Source organism: Rhagoletis zephyria, unplaced genomic scaffold (assembly GCF_001687245.7).
Source record: "Rhagoletis zephyria isolate East Lansing unplaced genomic scaffold, Rhagoletis_zephyria_1.1 Rzeph_scaffold_09037, whole genome shotgun sequence".
Classification (NCBI taxonomy): Eukaryota; Metazoa; Arthropoda; class Insecta; order Diptera; family Tephritidae; genus Rhagoletis; species Rhagoletis zephyria.
The window spans coordinates 7,439-25,251 of record NW_016166116.1 but is presented as its reverse complement, the minus strand read 5'-3'; the positions used below and the strand labels follow the sequence as shown (position 1 = coordinate 25,251).

The 17,813-nt window shown below is 35.7% G+C and overlaps 1 protein-coding gene across 2 annotated transcripts; it reads right to left on the bottom strand.

Moving 5' to 3' along the window:
• Nucleotides 1-15,990: 15,990 nt before the first annotated feature.
• On the bottom strand, nucleotides 15,991-17,064 carry LOC108375520 (serine-arginine protein 55-like). Of its 2 annotated transcripts, XM_017631662.1 has the most exons (2): nucleotides 16,233-17,064; nucleotides 15,991-16,148 (listed from the first exon to the last, which is right to left on the bottom strand). In XM_017631662.1, exons 1-2 carry the CDS (start codon nucleotides 17,062-17,064, stop codon nucleotides 15,991-15,993), a joined length of 990 nt encoding a protein of 329 aa, XP_017487151.1. The 2 variants fall into 2 exon arrangements, with proteins under 2 accessions (XP_017487151.1, XP_017487149.1); XM_017631660.1 differs by having other exon boundaries at nucleotides 15,991-17,064.
• Nucleotides 17,065-17,813: the final 749 nt, after the last annotated feature.

Here is a 17,813-nt window from a genome sequence, read left to right as displayed (position 1 = left end):
CTTTTTATTTGAGCAGGGGAAATATGTATAACTTTACATATTTACATCTGCACTTGTGCATACATATGTATGTATGTGCGTACTTGAATTCAAATTGGAATGTCTATCGATGCAGTATTTTCGATATGTACATATGTATGTAGATACACATGTGCGCCTTTGTTCACCGTGTATGTATGCATGTGTCAACACAATTCACACTATTATGACATCAAGTCAACCGCAACAATCGTAATTCAAAATTCATCATAATATTCCAATTGTGAGAAGTGAAAATTGTTTGTTAGTCCATTCGAAGGCCCTTCGCTCTTGCCCCCCATCTGCAAAGTGAAATTCATAGAAAAATGCAGTGCAATGCCTTTTGTATGTGAAACTGCATATTGAGTGCACATTTATCTGTATATTTTGAAAGATTGACTGTTGACAGGACAAAAATAATCTTTTTGGAAAGGAGTAGTGTGCGTTATGTTACTCATACGCCATGGAGAGATGGCTATTGGAGTTCTGCTACATACATATGTATCTCATTCTTACACAAACGTACGTAAATGCATTTGTAGCGTCATTTTATTTTATAAGAACAGGATGCAATAGCATTAGGAAGAATAAAATTAGACAAAATTTTGAGGGCATGAAATTCATAGAATTTGCTTTGAGTATGCAAAAAGTGGCTACATTTTTTTCTAGCTGCTATTCTTACAGATAGTATAACGAGTATCCATTTAATCTAGAGAAAACGATCATTTTAGTTAATATTATTTCAAAAACATAGGAATGCTTTGCTGATATTTCTTTGAAGATGAAATGCTTTCTTTCTTTGGGTACCCATGAGCAATAAAATTAAATTTATCGATTATTTATTTATTTTCCGTAAACGCTTTGAATCGAGTTTCATTGTTTCTTTTGCTTTAAAAGAGCTTTACTTTTGTTCTAAATTTTCCTCGAAAAAATGATTATACAAGCACAGAGCTGCAAACCGATTCAAGAAATTTTGATAAAAGAATTTTTTTTTTCACTTCTTGTGTGTCATTTTATTTATATGAATTTTTCGTTTTTCTTGAGAGCTGAAAACAGCCATGAGTTCAAAAAAGTTCGGAATGAAACGCGAAATATTACAATTGATCCAAAAGGTCTCGAAGAACCTCGAAATCCGCGAAAAAATTTCACGTTTTTTCCAAAAAAGGGGAGCAAAAATTTATGAAAATTCGGGAATAAAATCAAAAATGGTTTAGAAAATACAAATGAGGAAATCCATTAGTCAATCAATTTAATTGTCAATAGACTTCAAGCTGAAAATTCCCGAAAACAATCCATAAACCTCGGCACGAAAAATTACTATTGGTTCATTAAAACTTTTGAATAATTCCCAAATGCCCCAAAAAATAGCTTGACAGATGCGTATATCGCTCGCTCATCACAAAACAAAAATACAATACAAAAACAAAAATCTTAAGAAATCTAGAACAAAACGGCAAAAAATCTGGAAATTCCAATGGAAACATCCAGCGAAGCTTCACGCTTCAAGCTTTCGTTGTCCATCCATGGGTACGAAGTCTAAGGATATTTTCACCGCAGCGCACAGTGGTAATTCGGCGGAAAAAACTATATTGGTGAAGGTCAAATTTTGTCGTTTTTTTATACTTACTAGCAATATTGAACCCCTTGGGTGACCCGGTTTTACAAGATTTGGCAGCAAATTTAATCACAAGATTGAAAACTAAGCCAGTAAAGTCATAGGTTTGAATACCTACTGTTTTGTACTAGGATAGCCAAGGCTAAACTCAATCCACCCAAATCAGCTAACCGATAATAAAAAAGGACCACTCTTCTCTCTGCACTTCGATAGACCCCCTGACAACCCATGGGCAGCCACACTTCTTTATTTTAAAGTATTTTGCTCATGCAACTCGCAGGTTGCCAGATTTATATATTTAAATTCTTAACGCCTATATTTTTAAGCAACTCGCAGGCTGCCAGATTTGTAATAAATTCAATACTTAACACCTACGTTAAAAAAATTTTAAAATACATACTTGTTTCATTTATTGTTTATCATAAGAGCCATATTTCTAATTATTGAAAAGTAAATTTGTTTGCCTACCTTTACTAAAAAGTGGCATGCTGCATAGAGGGTAAAAAAAAATAAATTTCTGTTTTTTAACCTTGAAGTCTAAACAGTATTGCTCACCCTGAGGCACCATTTTTATATACATTTCTGCTCTCTCTTTTTGTATAACTCAGCTTGCACAAGTATGCAGTTTGTATAGTACGAGCACTTTTTTACCTTTTAATAACGTTTTTAAGTTTTTGAGGTTAGGCTTGTATGGGAGGTGTGCGTAAAAATAAAATGATTACAGCCTTTTTAAGGGTGTTTGCTTATTTTACCGTTTACAATATATGGCCAAAATTTCGGAGTCGTGCATTCATCGATGCGCTTTTTATTACATCTTTGAGCGTTTTTGAGGTTAGGATTGTATGGCAGGTATGCGTTAAAGTAAATCAATTTTGCTAATTCTTCGTATGTTTATTTACTCCATTATAGTAAATATATATGGACCAAATTTGGAAGTCCTTCATTCATTGCCGCTTTTTGAATGCCATTTTTAAGGCGTTTTTGAGGTTAGGTTTGTATGGCAGGTAGGCTTTAAAATAAACCGATCACGCCCATTTCGAGTTTTTTTTTTTTGATTTATCTCCTTAAAGGCTACACACGAAAAATTACAGCCCTACGCTTACTACTTCTAATTTTCTCCAAACAATATATGTGGCTAAACCACTGTGCAGCGTCGTCATCCGTGTGTACAACATCTCCAAGCCAGCGCAGTCAAAGAAGTCACGCGAACAGGGCCGTAGATCTTGCGTAGAATATTTCCTTCGAAAGCACCCAAAACAAGAGTAGACATTTAGTATTTAGCCTAAAGTCGATAAATTTTAGAATGGATTTTCATAAAATCTTTTGAAATTACTGAATTACTGAAAAAATTTGCATCGAGGAGAAATTTTCATTTTATATGTGCTTCCAATTAGTAAAAATAGAAAAAAACGAAAAGTATTCTAACAATAACGCATTGAAGCTTTAAGTATTCATGGGAGCCTTCAATCTTATTGCAGTAGTCGCTTCATGAAGCCCTCTTCGCTTTTTTATTCTCGGACTTGTAAGTCCAATTTTGAATAAAATCATCGCAACGCTTAGGAGGAAAAAGGAATATTGTTTGCTTTTTATTTAACCGGCCGAAAAGCTCCTACTACCACTACCCCATAGGAAACTGAAAAATTGGCCCCACAGACATAACAACCAATTTTGAATAGTTGCCAGTCAGACGCTAGCCTAGTTAGTGCGTCTCGCTTTATTTTAAAAGCCTTGTGCTTAAAGAATCAACACTGCTAGAAGAAAATCTAAACTCATTTAAATTTATGCACAATCCACACTTCGGTTTATTATCTTCCTTATCTAGGCAAATTTGTTAGAAATTCCTTTTCATTTTACTCTAATTGATTCCATCCTTTGTATAATGGCTTCTGGTGGATACGGATGCGCACTTACACTTACACTTTAGTTCCCCCACTATTGTGTCAACGCTCACCCAGATGTGATTAGTATGGGGGTTACAATAATATCAACAAAACCTACATTTACCACGTTTATGATGGCGGTGATGGAGATAATGGACAAGAGAAGGTTATAATCGAGGGATAGAAGATAAGCGTATGCATATACATAGCTGCTTTTTGATGGCTATAATATAGCACCGTTGAATGCACATCAAAATAAACGCAACGCAATCAAACTTCCCCTAAACCCAACACATTTCGCCCCCGCCCCCCTTCGATGCACGCCACCGAAGAAAGCAACCTGCAACTCATTGTTATTGAACCCCTGAATGGTAAAATATTGAAGTTGGCTATATTGCAAATCCATGAAAGCGGGGGTTGTGCAGGCGGTCGGGGACGATTGTTAAGCATTCATAAAGTAGAAAGCATAAAGCAGCTGGAAAATATCCACTGATAGATATGAGTTATGGAAATTAATAATGAAAAAGTTCCAGACGAATACGCGTCTGAGTGAATGAGTGAGTGACGGGCTGCGAAGTGGGAAAATGGGAGTGTGTGTAGGCTAGCCGGGAGCGCTACGGTCGAGCTATCGGTTGATTGTTTGCATGAAATTTTCATCTCGCCAGCAGCAATGCAAACGTAAGCGACAGTGTTTGGTAATGCTAGCTGTGTGTGTGGCGGAGGGGGTGGGGCTGTGGTTGTTGTTGATGTCGATGTCGATGTTGTTGTTGAAGTTATCGACCTGGACTTCACAATACGGCCAAAAGTTCTGTGCACTCTGCAATGACATGGTTTGGGTAAGCGACCAGACATTGTAATAACAATAACAAACAACAGCAAGAACAATAACAACAATAACAACAACAACAACAACGCAAGCAAGCAATCCATTTAGCAACGCTTCCGGTAGAGCTTTTGTCGGCAATCGTTCCGGCTGCTGCTGCCTCTGCTGCTATAGTTAGACTCGCTGCCTTACTTTCGTATGAATATGTATGTCTTTTTATATCTGGGTCAATCCACGGCACATGACCAATGGGTGGAACCCACTATTTATAATTTGAATTAATGAATTTGGTGGCTTATCATTTAACCAAGTTCTGTCAAAGAAAAAATAATTTTTTCGAAAATCATGCAAAATGCACAATTTGCAGGATTTTGCAATTTTAGTTTTTGAATATCTCAAAAACTATTATAATATCAGAAAATGGTTCTGATCACGTTTGAAAGGTGATATTTAGGGATGTAAAAAAATGTATATTAAAATATTCGATAAATGAAAAAGTGTCCAGAATTTTTAAATTAAAAAATTCGAAAAAGCCAAAACTTAAACAAAATTGTTGGCTAAATTTTTTTTATACAATATCTCCTACTGTGCCTAAAAGATCTTGCAACATTCAAAAGGTGTGTTTATGAATTTTTGATTTTTGAAAAAAAAAACAATTTAAGCTAAAATTTAGAGTCCAAATAAAGTTATAAAGTTAAACAATTTGCATTTAATTCAAAATAAATTTTAATTAAAGTGTGCAAAGTTTTTGGCCTGATTTTAAAGGCTGATTTAGGGCTGTGAAGAAAAAAGTGTTTGAAAACAATTCCGAAAGATAAAAAAATTATAGAATTTTAAGATTATAAATTGTAAAAGGCAATAAATTATAAACATTTTTAGCTCAATTTGTTTACACAATATCTCTACTTATTTTAATAAGGTCCCGAAATTTTCAAGAAGGTAATTTTTATGAATTTCTTAACTTTAAAGAAAAAAATAACTTAGAAACTCTACAATTTATAGTCTAAATAAAGTTATGTTAAACCATTTTTATTTAATTTAAAAGTGTCCAATGGTTTTGGGCTCATTCGAAATGTGATATTTAGCCAAATTCGAAAATAAAAATAAAAAAATTTAAAATTAAAAGATCGTAAAAGCAAAAACTTTTGAACATGTTGGTTTAAAGTTTTTATAAAACTCCTTTAACTGATCTAAACGTATCTTGAAATTTTCAAGCTATTTTTTTAACTTTGAAAAAAAAATTGGAGACTCTGAACTTTAGAGTCTACATACAGTTGTGTTAAATTTTTATTTATTTTAAATTTATTTTTAGTTTAAGGTTTGTAATAAGTATTTTTTCGAAGTTCAAAAATTTATATCTTAAAAAAGTTGTTTAAAAAATTTAAAGATCAGAGGTATTGTACAAAAAATTTAAAAAACAATTTAGTTTTTGCTTTTACGATCATTTAAATTTCAAAACTCTGTAATATTTTATTTAAAATTTTGTTTAAACGGTGATAGTAGAAGTGGCCTAACCCACATAATTTTTTGTACTTAACTACTTAACAAAGTCGCTTATTCTTTTTATCTAAAAAGTAAACAAAAAAAATTAAAAAAAAAATCAAATTAAATTAAATTAAGTTAAGTGAGCTTTTGTTTAAAATTTACAACATTTGAAATTATTTTAAGTGGTTAGGTACGAAAAAACATATTTTGGATTACTTTTGCTATCACGGCCTCATATAATCCCAAATAACACATTTAAAACGAGACCAGAACTGTAATAGTTTTTGATATACATATTCAAACTTTGTGATCTGAAAATAAAAAAAGTTTTGACCAAAAGTCATCCAAATAAAAAATGGTCCATTCAACCACTGGTCGATTTGACATGGATTGACCCATATGTATGTAAATATATATATATATATATGTGTGTGTTTGAGTGCTTGTACCTTCACATTCAGTCAGTTACCCCAAACAGCATGGCATCATAACATATTATCTGGCCACAACAATGCAAAAATCTATACGTGTAATTTTATTACTTTACTGCGCCAGCCGGCCTGCCTAAGCGCACATGCAACATACAAGCATGCTTGCTCACATACATACATACAATACATGCCAAAATACGCATATGTTTGCGCAAGGATATAAAAGTGTCAGGATTACTCATAAAATTGCGATATCCTTTGTCACCTTTGCACGCCGAGTGCCATTTATAACGCTTGTCGCAACTTCACCGCCCCCACCCCATCACATCTCACCGGCAAACATTCCGTTGATGCCTGTATGCCGCTGCAGCCGTAACAGCAAAGGGTGGGTGAATTTATGGCTCTTTGGTAAACTGTAAAAGAGTGAAAGCACAAACGATCGAATGGCAGTTAAATCCACTGGACCACGTTCTGCACTTTATTGGTTGGGGGGGATGTGCTGTACAAACGAAATGATTGTGTCTGCGGCGGTGGTTTTTTTTTTTTGTCGACAGCAGTGCCAAACTTAAATCGGCTGGCTCCGTAGCGTTCGCCAACTGTTGTGAGGATGTTAAATGCTTTGCAGATGAGTCGAGCGGCAGGAGTTAAATGGATTTTGCGGTGCCATTAGTATGTAGCTACGCCTCACTTTTACACACATACTACATACGTATGTACATATGTATATTGAGTTCACACATACACATAAGCGCCAACTTTGAGAGATGACAAATATGTGCATTTATGTATGACGTTCCAGCTATCGTTGCGGTCTATATCTACAGATGTATGTGTATGTACATATGTATATATGTATATTTAGAAGCCTATATATATGTATAACCTATGCAATGCTTTTAGTAATCCTATAAACTCACATCTATCCCCTCAAAGTTATAAACGCTCTGTCGACTTTTATTAGCCGTTAGCCTGTGAGTAGGTATTTTCATATGTGCTGGCTCTTTTACCAAAAAATTCTTGCCAAGCCGGCGATGGTGGCTGGTCAAGAAATCAAGGTAATTTGCAATTTGTCGCCGCCAAAGTCAGATGAATTTTTATGTGTCTATATGCGCTGCTGCAAAATGCAAAAGTTTAACTACATATATATCATTATAACTGTAATCGTTTATTTTTTTTACAGATACTTTGTGCTTTATGGGCTACAAAGATAAAGCTATAGGGTTTATTTAACTATACACTACGAAATGATGGTATAAAATTTATTCAGTGCAACCATACTCACAAGACGGGGTCCATACAAATGGCAGTTGAAAGACTTAATAAGTACATAATTTTTTCTATAAATTCATTTGTGTCTGTATAACCAGTTGGTAGCGCATTGTCATCAAACCAAAGTTCTTGTAATTTTGTGCTCCACTATTCCAGGCTTAGCAAATGGCTTGTCATAGCAATTAGTGCGAGTTTCAAGAGGATGAGAATTCGTATTGATTTTTTATACGTTTTTTTTCTGACGGGGCTAAGCATTTTCCTCCAAATGCAAAACGTATACTCGAAATGTTAGCAAAAAAAACATTACAAAATAAACGCGAATTCTTAGCCATTGAAATGTGCCCTAAAATTTATCGGGCTACTGCTTACCTAACATTTTTCTAAAAACTGTGAAGAAAAAATAATAATTTTAGTAAACATATTTTTATTAATTTGAATTTTTGTTATGTTGGGCTGTATTATAACACCCTGGGACAAATAAAAAAAATCAAGACACGAAAAACTTTTGGTAAAAATTTTTGTATAAATTTCAATTTTTGTTGTGTTTGGCTTGCGACAAATAAAAAAAAAATCAAGACACGAAAAAATCAATTTACTCACGAAACTAGGAGCCTAACGTAGTAAAACTGCGTTTTTAGTTTTTCCACAGGATTTTTCAAAAGGGCTTTAGGATGTCAAAGATATGATTGATTCAAAAGATTACTTAAAAACTTTAGTGCAGTGTGGAATAGCAATATATATGTAGGTATTCATGAAATATGAAAATTTTGAAACTGAAAAAAAAATATTTTGTTTTTTGGGCCGCAATGATGAATATTTCGGATGTGCGATTAATCGGTTAATCAGTTTTTTATAAAATAATAATCCTGATTCTTTTTATTAATAAAAATAAAATGCCAAACAAGTACGTACTATGTGTATGTAGATATGTAAAACAAAATATAACAGCAATTACTCAGATTTCTGGTTAATTAGGTTATGATTAGCCAGTTTGCTGATTAATAAAATTCATCAATATGTAATTAATCGGAAAATTAATCATTTTGATTAATCAAAAGTAATTATTCTTTGATGAAATAATTAATCCGGTTTCGTTTATTCACCTTGTTCGATTAATTGATTAATCGCACATCCCTAATGAATGTGGATTAAAAATGGCTTTTTAATTTTTTATTTTTTTTTGACGTTACATAGTTAAGAGGACGAAATTCGAGGATGCAAGACCACATCCTCGAATTTCGTCCTCTTATTAGAATTGAACATATAATTTTTTTATAAATATTGCAAGTTTTCAAGGATAAAATTTTACTATTTCTTCTTTAGTCTTTTTCAATTCTACAAAATTATCTCTTTTACTTGATACCCATACTTTTATTTTGCATTGTACTGAGTTTTTTAAATAATTTTTTTAATGAATCAAATTTTTTTTTTAATTTTAGGGTCCTTTTCAAAATCTTGAATCAGAGATAAAAACTAAAACCAACACTACTCCACCTTGCTGAATGTCACTGAAGCCCGCAGGGAAGAGCAGAAAAAGTCCCCGGTCGATGACGACGAAGTCAATCCTTCCAGCTGAGTTATTAAATTACAGCGACAAAGAGCTGATCCAGTGCATGCATAGGCATGCTGAATATTGTCGAGTGGCTGTGCAAACTACACGCTTTTACATTCCCTAAACCTAAAATTTAAATGTTTTTATAAGTCTCTTGGAGTAATTCTGGATAGAAATTGAACTCATCAAGAAAGCCACAATGGCGCTCTTCATCTGTAAAAAATTCGTTTGGTAGAACAGGGAGCTTCTCAGCTAGGATAATATACTGGTTCTACACGACCACTGTTGTTCAATTTTGCTCTATGCAGCCCTTGTCTAGTGGCCTACCTTTAAAAATCAACAGTGCTTAAACAACTTCAAACGTTAGTTATCCCTATGTATGGATATGCCGACTATCGCGGAGACCACTATGGAGTTACAAGTTCCCTAATAGTCCCAAAAAGTCTCTCACTGAACTCCGCAGATCGAATCTAACTCATATGGGTACCTGGAGACCGAGATATTGAGAAAAACTCTAAAGCTCACGAATTGAAGATAAAAGTTATTCCATCCTTCCGGGAAAAGACAGGCAGCAAACGAAAGATGGGCAAATCCTTCCTCCTGGGCTTACGTGAGCCTCTTATGACAAAAAACGAACGTCTGTCTCTCAGTGCGTGCATGCCTCCAGATTAGAAGTAAGCGCGCCGACTTACTGATGGCTGGAACTTAATCCAATTCGCGAGAAAGGTCACCCTGTTAAATATAGCGTATAAAGTCTTTTATCGGGCGTGTTACAGCCCACCGTCAACGCACTGTTTGGATCTTATCAGTGTGGCCTTTATGTTGGTAAGATCTCTATAAATCTCCTGTCATCAACCAAATAGTCAAAGAGGTCTCTACGTCTAATTTGAGTAGCAGCAAGTGCTTCTTGCAGCCATTGATATCTTAAGTCTTCTCTGTTCACCTACAGGAGATATGCAGTATAAAAATACTCGGTACCGTCCGAAATTAGCGCTTTTAATTTTTTTTTAAGATTTATGGAACAAAAGTTGCCCGCTTTTTAAGTATGAAAACCTTCCAAGTAATTTTGAAACCCTCACCTTTCAAGCCTCTAAACTGAGATTGCAAAAAGAATCGTCCTTTTTTCTATTTTTTTGAGTTTGATTGCAAAGCTTTTTGATTTTTATTTAACGCAGAAGACCATAACCCTTTCCTTTCTTCCCTTTCGCAACACATGTGCAACCATTCCAGCTCTGTGCACATTCAAGCTTCATATTTTCCATCTAGAATTTATTCGACGGTGTAAAAGCCACAACAACAAATACTACAAACAATTCGTAATAACAATAATGCAATGCTAAAGGATTTTCCATTGTTACCGCCTCTGCCTTTATGCATACTTGAATGCCTCGCAGACCGACTGAGTGCGTCGTTGACTGACTAACTTGACTGCTTGCCTAACAGCATGGCTCACTTTCTCTATGCACATGAATAGGTATTGTATGTGTGTGTGTGTGTGTGTATGTGTGTACATAAATAAAAAAAAATTATGCATTTGTTAAGCTGCTTGCATTTTTCGCTACGCATTTATGAATTTCTAACATTCTGCGTATTTGGCTTTTCAAAACATTTTTCAATTTCACACAACAATGCCAATATAAAAAGCGAATGAGTGAATAGTTATATGTATGTACATACAAATGTGAGTATATTCATACATAGATCAGCAAAGCAAAAGTCAAGCAATAATAATAAAAACAATTTTTGAAGAAAAGCAGACAAGTAATGCAATTGCTTGAGCAAAGCTCATTGTAGGTGACACGTTAAAATTCCTTCGACATTTTCAATTTCACTGTCAATCGCCTCAGCTGCAGCATCACCAACGGCAACATCATCGTCAAATCATAAAAACATCACATCATCCCAAGCAATCCATTGTGAAATTTATATACTTACCCGTATCTATATACATACATATGTAGTAACTATGTATGTATGTAAGTGCCCTAAGCGTTGAAAAGCAGGGCTTATTTAGTCGAAAAATTTTTGATCGCTGCGAAATGCATTCGCCAATATTTTGTAGCTGTTATGCACATTTGCATTCCACTCATACTCCGTTTTATGATGTATCTAGTTAGGGTGGTGCATAAAGACTGACAAGTCCTTTGCATTTATGTATGTATGTATATCAAAATTTGTTTATGCTGTCAATAATGCAACAGGGCAGGCTGGGGCAAGTATTTGCAGGATTGCTAATGCTATTGTTGGAAGGTGCAAAATACATTACTATCAACGATTGAGCGTTGAAAGCTTTGCTTAAGCTACATAAATGGAAAATATTTTGAAAATTGAAAATCGATTGGCATTTCAATTTTACAGCTAAAGAGTTAAATTGATTATAAGCGCGTATGGAATTATGTATATGCATTTTTGGATATGAAAACTTGCACATGCGCACCATAATTAATGAGGGCGCTCACGCTTACATAGCATTGGCTTTAGCAGCTGGAGTTTTTACAATTTCTTATAACTTTATGCACATATAATTTTCCTGGAAAAAAAATACCTTAATTGGGTTATTTGATTAGCTTATTCCACGGATGACCAAAAACTTTTTGTTTCCCTGTGCCATTTTGTAAAATGGCTTGGTACTGGTGTGGCCCACAGATCTATTACCAAAGCCCAAAACCTGGCAACACTGTACACAACATACAAATTACACTGTGCAACAACTTCAGTGGCTTTGGCTGGGGCGGAATGATTCCAACTCTTTTAGGGTAACTGGAAAAAAGCGTTACAATTAATATCGGAGGGAAATATGTAGTTTGGATACATATAGTAAAATTTCATGGGAATAATTTTGTAGATTATTTGAACCCTATTAACTCTCTCACAAAAGGGTAATTTCAACCCTCCTTTCTGGTCTAAAAAAATGGCATTAAGGAGGTCGCTAGCGGGTTAAAATGTTCTAGAAAATTACTCGCCCGGAAATTTACTGCAGGTATTCTCAGACACAATCTTTACACAGGGAACGCAAAAGACCAGAGAAAATTAAATAACAAATATATTTCATTCCAAAGTTTCTTTTGATTCCGTAGCGTTGCGTTTTCTGTATTTCTCACCACTGTGTTTTTTTTCTAGCATCCAACACGTTTTTCAACCTACTCTTAACCTTTTCTACTATCTACATACATTATTTCCCCTATGGCCCGTCGCTGGCTTTTTGTGCTGGTGTTGAGAATATTTTGTTCAAATCCCATTTCTTTGTTTTCCCCTATTTAGACACGGTTATCTGCGTTATCAACTATATTCCTGACTAGTGTGCCAAGGTCGAAGCTTCGTATGGTAAATTCCACAGACACCACAAACCTTACAGCTCAGTCCGCTGCGAGTTTCTCTACCACGAATTCTTTTGGCAGTTGATTCTGCAGCAGCTTTGGCACGCTACCCCCATCAATTTTGCCTTCGGAATGCGAGTAAATTGTGCTTCGATTTGGCATCTGAAAGAGAAAATCTTTTGTTAAACAAAAAAAAAATCCAAAAACTCAACTCAAATACTTACTTTTTAACACAAATTACACTAAACGATGTAAAACATTGGAAATTAAATGAAATAGAATTTCTTTTTTGCGTGAACTCCGATCAGCTCGTTCGTTATGCCCCTACAACGAAAAATGAGTTCCCAAAAGTGTTGTGGAATTACATTTCCATTTTCATTAGAGTGTTGCCATAGAAAATTTTAGTCCGTTTTAATGAACGAACTAATGAATTAGTTCAATTAAAAGAGTTGGCTCTTTCGCTCTTTAGTTCAAAATCTCCCCAAGCCTAAAATGTGTCGCTACTCGCTTGAGTGCTGACCCCATGCGACCACTAACGTAAAATTTTTTGGCGGAGGTAAGTCTTTAAATTTTATTTTAAGTTTGAAGTGGAAAACATGTTTTTTTTTAAGTTAAAGAAAATAGAGTACATTAATATTTTTGATAATTTACACTTGATTTTCTTATTTCGAAAACTCATTTTTCAACACTTTTATTGGGGTCACAGGGAACCCCATGCGACTGATTTTGTGATTTTTATGCGCCTAATTAAGGGTTCAGCTTTGTAATTTATTCTACAACTGGTTCCATGGAAAAAGCTTCGTTCAGCTTCGTTCCATGTGAACACTCTACTTCGAAATTCGCTCCGATTTGTTTCGCATGACACCGCTCGGCTAGGCAACACCTTCTGTGTGTACGTACCCTTAACTGTTCGACAGCTGTGAGTAGCATGCTTGGCCGGTTAGTAAAAATTGTAACCTAATGGCATTCAAGGCTTTGCTGGTTGAATTTTTGTTAGTTTTGTCGAATAAAAGAAAAAAATCTCGGATAAGAGAAATCGACATGCATACGTCTTAACCAAGGCATAACAGGGTAGAAGTGATTTCGACATTTCTCTCTTTCGAACTGCGACTGTAATGTCAACTCTTAACCCTATATAATTCAAAATTTTAATTTTTTAATTTCAATTTTCAATTTTTAGCTGTGCGACTGATTTTAAATACATACATACAAAAATAAAATGAAAAGGCATTACGAGCGGTGCGCTCTGTGTGGCCAGGACAACAAACTTGGGCGTTATTTTAAACCTCCTAATTGTCAAGTGAAACGACAATGGTGGGCAAGTAGCTGCGGTGTTCCATTAGGAGACTCTTCGTGTGTGTGCGAACACCATTTAAGTGTGGCAGTGACTTTATTTGTTGCCCATCACAGCCGAGTATTTCCAAGCGGACGCGTTTGTTCCCAGGTGCAGTACCTCTACCATACAATTCCCCAATGCATGAGTTATCTGAAGTGTCGGCCGTTCCTGAGGTGTCTGTGGGGACGAAGTTAGCTGTTGATGCACAGATTCAAACTGAGTAAGTCTGCCACAAACAAGCACGACCGGATCCACGAGTACATTAACATATACATATAAGCAAATGCTCCGCGCGAACACCATGATACAAATTCGTTCCACTAAATTTACCGCTTTAGATCACCTTTTACTGTTATAAATTCGACGTTCTGGTTCTTAACATCCCTTTTTCATAATGCCATGTGAAAAGATTTTTTTTTTAAATGTCGAATATACTCTAGAATTAAGTATTTGAATAAAAAAATAAATGCTCAAAAACATTGGGCTAATAAAAACAAGAAAATTGCCAAAACGGTTTTATAAATAAATGTGTAATTTTGAGTAAGTAGATATGCATTTCCACATTTACATTAAACGAAAATACAAAAACTAAAATGAAGCCGATTTTAATGTGATTTTAAATATTTTCATATTTACAAAAACTTTCATTTCATAGATATTGAATTTTATCAAATGTGGTACATGCATAACAAAGGGTTAATTTCTTTGTTTACGTTTTTTGACATTACAGTCAGGTACGAGAGAGCTCGACTGAATTGTCACTTCTACCTTGTTGAATATGCCTTGGTCTTAACCAGACTTTTCATAGAAACATTTCAGCTCTGAAAATCAAATCAGATTTAATCGTGTGTCAAAATGGCGAAATTGGTTATTGACCGTTTCAGTGCAGCTGAGTAGTAATCTGAATTTCGAGTAATGCCGAGTTTTCACTGGGCATTGGAACGACAAAAATTGTCTATCATTGCACACATGGCATGTGGGTAAAGAAGAATTTCTTAATAATTATATTTGAATTTATCGTAGTTTAGTGTTCCATTAATCGATAATAATAATAATAATAATAATAATAATAATAGATTGGCGCTTACACATATGTTGGTGCTTGGCCGAGCTTCTCCTCCGATTTGCGGCGTGTGCCTTGATCTTGTCACACAAAGTGGAGGGACCGACTCCGAACGGCGATTGTATTTTTATGAGAAGCTATTTTTCATGGTAAAAATACACTCGGAGGTTTGCCATTGCCTGCCGAGGGACGACCGCTGTTAAGAAAAAACCTTTTTTCTATATTTTTTTTGCGATGTTGCTTTGACCAGGACTTGAACCCAGGTGCTGCGGAGTGGAAGCGCGCACTGCTTGCCACTACATCACAGCGGCCCCCATTGTTAATCGATTAATTGTAAAATAATCGATAAATACTTTCAAGAAATATGAATTCTGTAGTTGTCTGAAATCCATCCATCGAACATCCTTTTTTGCTAGCTGCATCAAAGATCCGTTAGAATTAGCCTCAGTAATGAAGTTCTTGCGAACTCAAGTAATGTGCGAGTCGTCACTAGAATCAGTAGAAAATGTGTTCGATCTTTGGGCCCTTCATAAATCTCTTGTACACAAATGAAGGCGAAAAGATGATGGATGATTTGGGTCACCCACAAGATGAAATGAGTTTTTATTTAAATTGTCAATTCCTAGAAATAAAGCGGAATAACACCGACGCTTGGGAGGAAATGAAAACTATTTATCCAAAACTTTATGGAATTTCGAAAAACTATTATATTTGGGCGCCCTTTTCAAAGCTGCTGCGTGTTTTGCGAATACACACTGTAAAAAATACCTTTCAAAATTCAATTAATCGATTATTTCTCAATAGTTGTAATTATTATTTTTTTGGCTTATGATTAATTAACCGATTATTAGTCTCGTCTAATATAAGGCATACCCTTTTTGATCTTGAGCCCTAAAGAAGGGTTAAATTTCCATACACCATAAATCAATTTCTAATGTAATTTCAATAAGGTTTTACGGACATTAGAAGCCAATGTAAAAAAGTGTGCTGAGATCAGAATATGATCAAAATCTATTTTGGAATTCTAGCAATTTAAACAAATTTAACGAAATTAAAACCTTATCAACCATTTTTAGGAATGCTCTTTATTCTCAATATTTCCATGCAAAAACATACTTAGTAAATATGGTTACAATTAAGTAGCTGCAAAGATTATAGTTTATTCCAAGTCAATAAGAGGCTAAAATTTTTGACAATGCGCCTACTCATCCATGCTCTCATCTCGGTTCGTTGAATCGTTGGCATTTGCCGGCGAGGCATACCGAGAACGTGAAGAAGAGCGACTACGTGAACGCGAATCTTTGCGTGAGTCGCGCTCTGACCTCGATGAACGGTGAGACTTTGAACGTTCACGAGAATCTCTGCGTGATTTGGATTTCGAATGTGAGTCACGTGGAGGCTTAGAACGTTCGCCAGACTTCCTGCGTGTTTTTGATAGTGAACGTGAAACACGCTTTGCTGCTTTTGAACGCGAGCGTGAACGAGAATCACGCTTGGCAGAACGCGAACGTGACTTAGACTTAGAAGGTTCGCGAGATTTGCGTGAGCGTGAACGCGAACGTGACTTCTCAACCGAATTCGACTTGGTACGTCCACGACCACGCGACTTTGAACGGCTGCGTGACTTTGAGCGCGAACGCGATGAACGACGTGATTTGGAGCGAGAACGCCGGCGTGAATCAGAGCGTGAGCGAGTCCTTTCACGTCCACGGCCGCCACCACGTCTGGCCGTGCGATCTTCAACCAAACGTATGCGACGGCCATTTAAGTCCGAATCATCCAACTTATCTATGGCAGCTTTCATATCCGAACGCGTTGCAAATTCGACGACACCCTCATTGCGACGCTCCTTGTGTGCATCACAGTATGTGACCTCACCGGCTTGGCGCACATAGTCCTTCAGATCTTGCCAACTAACGCTGCTCGAGAGATTCTCCACAATCAAGCGATGTTCGGTGCGTTGCGGTGGTCCGTAGCGTGAGGATCTGGGGTTTCGGTCATTGTAACGACCACGTCGTCCACTATCGTAACGATCTCTAGGGACGCCACGCGCTGTACTCTTTGCCTGCTCTACAACTATACGCCTACCGAGCAATTCTTTGCCATCTAACTCGTAGACGGCATCATCAGCATCTCGAGAATCTTCGAATTCTACGAAACCGTAACCATTTTTCAGCAAGATATCACGTACTCGTCCATAGCCTTTGAAGAAACGTTCTAAATCTCTTTCACGAACTCCATGCGGTAAACCGCCGACATAAACTCTTGAGCTCATGATGCTTTTAGCTTAATGTAAAGCGATGTTAACGCAACGGCGTTTGTTGTCGGACTAATGCTCTGGTTTTCTGTATGTTCTTTATTTATATGCATTTTTTATGAAAATATCACTTATTTAGGAGCACTTCCTAAAGACAAGACGAAAATCTATGTAAGCTATTTTTATTTGCGTAGTGGACTTCCACATTAGTTGACCTTCATCCCTTTTTTAATTGTTATAGCATTTAAGTTGAAAGTTGGTCATGATCACCTGCCTCGTTTAACAAGTAGTTGCGTTACTACCTGATTTACAACAACAGTTTTTCGTATGCGTCGGCGCTTGCGGTAGTTAAGCATTGCTGTACAGGTAAAAAATAGCACTGCGCTCTTAACCGCATTTCCAGCAATAATATAAATGTATTTTGAATACAGCTGAATGTTTTTGTTACAAAAAAAAATATTCTTTTCATATTCGCAAGTACTCACTTTGGGGGTATAAGGGTTGGTCAAAACTAGTTTTGGATTGCGTGAAATAGCAGTATAAAGAAGAAGATGCAGAAAATAAACAATGGCCGCGTGTTATGTTAAAATTTTCTTCATGAAATTTCTTAACCTAAAATCATTAAGTACGTGTTATTTATTAAATTCGTATATATAATATAAATGTTGAAATAATGTCTTAAACCAGCCATTTAAAAACTCGTTTAGGCTTTAACCCTTTCGACCCGGATGGTACATATGTGTACCACTTAAAGTTTAAACATCCCT

Excerpts from the sequence above, each read along its gene's own strand:
- LOC108375520 (XM_017631660.1), bottom strand. The coding sequence starts at position 17,064 with ATGAGCTCAAGAGTTTATGTCGGCGGTTTACCGCATGGAGTTCGTGAA.